The following is a 6,153-nucleotide window of genomic DNA, read 5'->3' as shown; positions in this document are numbered from 1 at the left end:
TCAATTTAAGCATCGATTAATTCGAGCGATTTAGGCATCGATTAAACCGAGCGAGATCGATTTAGTAATCGATTTAGCGCTTGTTCGGTTAGTTCCGCACAAGGGGGTTGAGAAGGATTTTGACTAAAAGGGGGTTAAATCAATGACAATCTCCTTAAATCACTTGATTTTGACTAGCACTATCTTCATCACCGATTCATCATCTCTCCGCCACGCTTTCGTCAATGGTGGTAAGCCATCTCTCCATGCCTTCGCAGGGATCAGTGTAGGCATCTAATTACCCATCGACTAAATAGAGAGAGTTCCATTTAAGCATAGACTAAATGGAGAAAAATCAATTTAGACATCGGTTAAACACACACACACACACACACACACAGAGAGAGAGAGATCTAGTCATTGATCTGGGGCTTGCTCGATTAGTCCGCACAAGGGGATCGGGAAGGATTTGGAGTAAAATGAGGTTAAATCAATGACAATCCCCTTAAATCCCTTGATTTTGACTATGCGCGACGGGCCTGGAGGCGCCTCGAGCGACAGTAGCTTTGACGCTGGTAGTCATTGACCTCCAACGGCATTGTAGAGCAGCTAGGCTCAGTAACCCAAGCCACCATCTCGACCGCTTCGGCATTGCCAACATCCACCATCTCCTCCTCGTCGTCATCCTCGAGAACAATTGTGGGCGGCGTCACCGCAACGATCTCCTGGTCAGCAGGAGCTACGACAGAGCTTTACTTGGCCCATCTAGTTCTCTGACCTGACCGGCCGACTCGGCCTCCTCCATTGCCCAGAACAGTATGTTCATTGACATAGCGCCTTTGGCTCGGTCATGCATCAGCGTCTTCATCTCTGTTGCCTGCAAGAGCACAACTCCTACCTCCTTGATCATCTCGTCCACGGTGTTGAACAGGGAGCACACATCCATCATCTTCACAAACTCCAGGTAGTCGCCACTTGAGCACTCAAGGAGCATTGCCGTCTATCCATGGCCAGTGGGGAAGGGGTTCATGGTGATCGAGCGGTGGTAAGAAAGAGAGAGGTAGAGAGAGAGCTGTGGAAGAGGAGGTAGTAGAAGAGCAAGATAGAGATGGGTGGAAGATGAAGTGGAATGCGGTGATAGATAAATAGGGTTTTTCGAAGTTGAAGTGGTAGTGAGAGAGGGGGGGGGGGGGGGGCAGGAGTGATTGCGATAGGTGAGTGAGGATGAAAATATGCTCTTGGTCTTTTTATCCATTGATCTTGTTCACTTATTTGATCTGCTAGCATGGTAGCTATGTTAATCTTGTTCATTTGTGTTCAATGAAGTGCTTTTTTTTTTTTGCCGGAGTTCAATGAAGTGCTCTGCCGAGAAGCTTATCCTCGGCAGTGCTGCTTCGGACAAGGAGGTAGCCTCAGCCAACTGCTGGAACGGCAAGGCGGAGGTTGACGGCAAGGCCCCCAAGAGGCCCCGCAGTTACGACCATTTCCATTACAACTCAGGCCCAAGTCACTTCTGCAAGATCATTCTTGCACCTATGTTCGAGTACCTGTCGATGCCCACTGACTTCATCAAGCACATACCACCATCGCACCAGAACTCGTTCTGAGGATGAACACGGGCTATATGCCGAGAGAATCACGGTCCAGGTGGTCAACGGCAGGATCACCCTTGAAGGATGGCCCCCCTCGTCGTAGCTCACCAGCTGAAGATCAGTACCACGTCACCTACAAGGTGCTGAGTCCCGATAGCTTCAAGGTGATCGTCTTCGACATCAACGGTGTCGAGGGGGTGCCAAGGCCAAGTCCATTCTTTAATCCGCAATGCATGAAACACCCAGTTCTGCAGCTCAAGAATCAAACCTATAACACGCCCTGATATAAAAAGAAAGCCACAATGCTCCCCCAAAACACATTTGGCTGCTAGAAATTGGAAACCAAACAAAACCACGATGCCTTCACACATCTGTGGCCACGATAAACTTGAAAAACAAATAAATCCACAAACATTTTTGGCTGATGCAGATTCGGAATGACAGATTAACCCAGATTAGGTCCATCTCCACCTTAAAGGATTGCGTCAAACACATCGTCACAGGAATTTCTCAGTCTACTGCAACTCTCATGTCCCCCCCTATGGATGTGCATTTGTGCCAAAAGAAAAAGGGTGTGTCTAGGGCATATCTAGATGTGCTCTAGTTATTGCACATCTAAGTGAGTGAATCAAGTATAAAGAGAAAAAGAAAAAAGAGAAAGAAAATATTTACACGAATCTCAATGTAAGATCAATGACATATGACTTAGATGTGCAATACTTATGGCACATCTAGATGTGCTTTAGCAAAACTGAAAGAAAAACTTCAGGGAGAGCAGCAGCTTGCAAATCTTAGGAAGCATGCAGAATGTAAAAGGCGGGTGACATGTTTGTGCCTTTGGTGTGTATGGCCGAAAGCAGCATCATAAAGCACAAGCATCATCTTGCCCAATCTGGAGCTTCAGAAATGGGAGGTTTGAGCAATCTAGGTTAACAAGCTACGCAACCATCTTGCCAAATATCTGATGCTTCTGCCAAACTATGCATATCTGTCTTCTCAATGCACATCCCATAAGCTGGTTCATGCCCACTAATTTTCCATTGGAGTCATGAAAAGAAAAAGGGAAAAAATTTACCAGAAACGGAACTCGAAAATCCTCCACCTAAATGGTTGAATTCACAGAACTAGTTTGATCACTGCTAGGGCCTGTGCAATGGCCTTCAGTGATTGAAAGCTTAAAATTTCCAAGCATCAGTATCTGAACAAACGAAGTAAAAAGGATCAGTATCTCATCTCAGCTGAATTATTCTTTATAGGCTAGCTAATCGCAAAATCTTCACTCTCTACGATGAGCGGCGCCGACGGCCCGTCGAGCAGCAGCGAGTCCAGTGAGCTCGGCACATTGATTGGGTTGTCGGTGTAGCCCGGTGCATCGGTCGGGTCCTCACTGGCGAGACCTGCCGTGCTGGTGGTCGGGAGCTCGTTGCGGATTGGGGGCAGGTTGGTGACGCTGTCGGCAGGCAACGGTGATGGATGCTCGTCGTTGCTTTGCCTGGTTCGATGCAACTGGAGCACCTTGCGGTGGGTATTGGCATGCTTTGTTGGCACAAATGTAGGGCTCGCCACGGGCCGGTACTCCGGCAGTAGCCTTCCCTGCCTGTACCGCACGCCGCACGCGTTGCACAGCGTGGCTCGCCCCTTTGGCCCCTCCCTCCACTGTGGCGTCTCTGACGACCCACAGTGCTGGCACCTCTTCCCCTTATTCGCCGGCCATGGCGCCGAAGGGGCTTCGCTTCTAGACCGCCTCCTCTTCTTCTTCTTTGAAGGCTTTCTTGGCAGGTGCACGGACGGAGGCGCCTCAGGCTCCCAGATGGGACTCTCTGGCGGGGAGTTGATGACTGGGCTCTCCTGCTGGGAATCCGTCACTGAGCACTCTGCTGGACGGCACTCCGGCAGCAACCTCCCCTTCTTGTACCGCATGCCGCAGGCGGTGCAGACCTCCCTCCGCCCCATCAATCCTTCTATCCACAAAGGTGGATCCGAGGACCCGCAGTGCAAGCAGCTCGTCCCCGGCCGTGGCGCTGGCGCAGCTTCTGTCCTGGGAGGCATCCTCTCCGTGGCCGACTTTCTGACCAGGTAGATGGCCCCAGGCACCTCGGGCTCCCAGATCGGGCTCTCCAGCGGCGAATCGACGATTGGGCTTGCCACCGGACGGTGCTCCGGCAGTGTCCCGTTCTTACTGTACCAGACTCCGCAGGCGTTGCAGAGGGTACCCCGCCCCATCGGCCCTGACCTCCGCTGCGGCGTCTCCACCGCCTTGCAGTGCAGGCACCTCTTCAATCTCTTGGGCGGCTTATCGGCCGTGCCTGGATCGAGAGACGGAGCCACCTGCACGCGCTGGGTGCGGGGGAACCTTCTCCCCTCCTCTTCGTTTGCCGGGTCCCCAGCCGGCGGCAGCGGCTGGATGAAGGGGATCCTGAGTGACCACCAGGCCGACGGGACGTTGCGGGGGAGGTAGCTGCGCGCCTTCCGCGGGACGGCGGCCTCCAGGCGGGAGACGACGGCGGGGAGCGCCGTTGCGGGGAGAGCGAGGACGGACAGGAGTAGGGGCTCCGTGCCGCCATCCTCCTTCCCCCCAACGCCGCCGCCTCCGGCCATGCCGCGGGTCGCCTCAGATCGCCGGAATCTTGGACACCTCCCCCTCCCTAATCCTGGTGGCTGCTCAGCAAAAAAAATACTATCTTTAGGTCACCGTGTTAAAGATGTAGATCGACCCGCCCACCCACCGAAGGTGAAGAAAGATAAGCCGATACTTGTACCTCTCCTCCCTCGCCTTCCTCCGCCGTCGCCATGGACGGCGGCTGCGACCGTGCGGCGGCAGCAGATGACAGGATGACAGACAAAGGACGATCTGCCCGGGGGCGTGACTGCCAGCTTCTGTGACCGGACAACCTAGTAGTGTCTAGAGTCGGATGCTCGGCCACGCTACGAGTGAATATTTTCCGACTGCAGCAAAAGACGCGCCTGCGCACGCACGCCGCAACCAACCATACATCCACCGCCATTTGCTTACCTGCATTGCAACGTGTCCACACTGTACATTTTTACAAGGCAAGGCATACCACTTTGGGTATGTTGCGAAATAAACTCAAAAGAGCGAATCAACCTGTGGTTGAGATGGTTAGATGGACAGTGATATTCCCAACCCACTAGGGTTCAAATCCTGGTGCTCGCATTATTCCTGCATTTATTTCAGGATTTCCGGCGATGCGCTTTTAGTGGGAGGAGACGTTCCCGTCGACGACAAGACGCCTACGATGACTTCGTAAATCTCAAGATGATGTGTCGGCTCAGTCTTTCGGAGGTGCTCATAAGGGTAGGGTGTGCGTGTGTGCGTTCATAGAGGCGAGTGTATGCGCGTGTATATGAGCGCTTGTGTCTGTACTGATGCTCAAAAAAAAGAAATAAACTCAAAAGATAGAGCTAACAGAAAGCTAGAAGTTCTAAGGGAGTGAAGCTACAAAGGTGAAGAGGAAAGGTTTATGAGCCTCTTTGATCCTCTGCGCAAATAGAGTGGGATCTTCTTTAAATCTTGCAGCCCGGGAACTGGTTTCTGCATCGATTTTCGAAAACACTATAAATCTAACGTTACATTTTTAATCTCCTGACGTGACGCTTCGGCTATCATCTGAACACGAATCTTAATGTGGGCAGTGTTGCCATGTCATACAATCAGTCCGTTTGTTAAGAAACATCCTTGCGTGAAAGCGACCCACTCATTAAGCACGACCCATCCTATTTCCCCTCCCTTCCTTATTCATTCCCTTCACCGATAGTGAGGAGAAATCGGTGGCGAGGAGCAACCCACCACCAACAACCGTTGACAGGAGTGCGGCCTGACGGGAGGAGAAATTGGCGGCGAGGAGCAGCCCCACCACCACCAGTCGGCGGTGGGGCTTGCGACTCGCGGGGGAGGAGATACTGGTGGCGAGGAGCAGCCCCACCACCAACAACCCTTGGCAGGGGCTGCTGCGAGGAGCATCCTTCGGCGCTGGGTGGCTGCTGGGGGCGGGTAGTGATGGAGTCAAATCCGACACATCTCGCTTAGGGGCCCCCGAACTAAGGCTCTTGAGATGATGGTCACAAGGACACAAGTTTTCACCCAGGTTCGGGCTCTCCAGAGAGATAAAACATGCGCCCTGCTTGTGTTTTATTGGTTTTGGGTGGAGTACAAAGTACATATGATCTACCGCGGGCGCGTTGCGTGTCCTTTGCGAGCCTTGCCCCTTGGTTTATATAGGTACCAGAGGGTTTAGGGTTGCATCTAAGCTAGCTATGTACAAAGAGGATGAGTTGTGGATGACCTCCAACATCTTGGAGTACACGACAAGTCTTCAGGAGCCTTCCCTTCATACGCCATGGGTCGTTTTCGTCATGGCCCACTAGTGGAACGACATAGGGGTCCTCGGCCCGGCCCGACAGATCGGGATATGGCGTATTGAGAGACCCCCCAGCCGGGCACCGCCAGTAGGCCCCGGACTGGTCTTCAAGTCTAGATGCACTTCAGTCCATCTAAACTATTCTTCTTCTTGGGTCGCCAGTCTTCAAACAGGTTCAATGAATCTTCCTTTCGAAGGCAAGC

General features: G+C 52.4%; 1 protein-coding gene across 1 annotated transcript; it reads right to left on the bottom strand.

Annotated features, from left to right (window-relative positions):
• Nucleotides 1-2,626: 2,626 nt before the first annotated feature.
• LOC123102892 (uncharacterized) lies at nt 2,627-4,591 on the bottom strand. The gene is made up of 2 exons (XM_044524350.1): nt 4,331-4,591; nt 2,627-4,229 (listed from the first exon to the last, which is right to left on the bottom strand). The coding sequence occupies exons 1-2, from the start codon at nt 4,574-4,576 to the stop codon at nt 2,829-2,831; spliced, it is 1,647 nt and encodes a 548-aa protein (XP_044380285.1). The 5' UTR covers nt 4,577-4,591; the 3' UTR covers nt 2,627-2,828.
• Between the last annotated feature and the right edge of the window lie 1,562 nt (nt 4,592-6,153).

Source organism: Triticum aestivum, chromosome 5A (assembly GCF_018294505.1).
Source record: "Triticum aestivum cultivar Chinese Spring chromosome 5A, IWGSC CS RefSeq v2.1, whole genome shotgun sequence".
NCBI classification, from domain to species: Eukaryota; Viridiplantae; Streptophyta; class Magnoliopsida; order Poales; family Poaceae; genus Triticum; species Triticum aestivum.
Note: the sequence above shows the minus strand (reverse complement) of the source record. Positions and strands in the feature narration are given on the sequence as shown.

Bases quoted from the DNA above. Each gene is read 5' to 3' on its own strand.
- LOC123102892 (XM_044524350.1), bottom strand. From the start codon at position 4,576: ATGGCGGTGGATGTATGGTTGGTTGCGGCGTGCGTGCGCAGGCGCGTC. The intron at 4,230-4,330 runs GTACAAGTATCG...TTTGCTGAGCAG, and splicing joins AGGAAGGCGAGGGAGGAGAG to CCACCAGGATTAGGGAGGGG.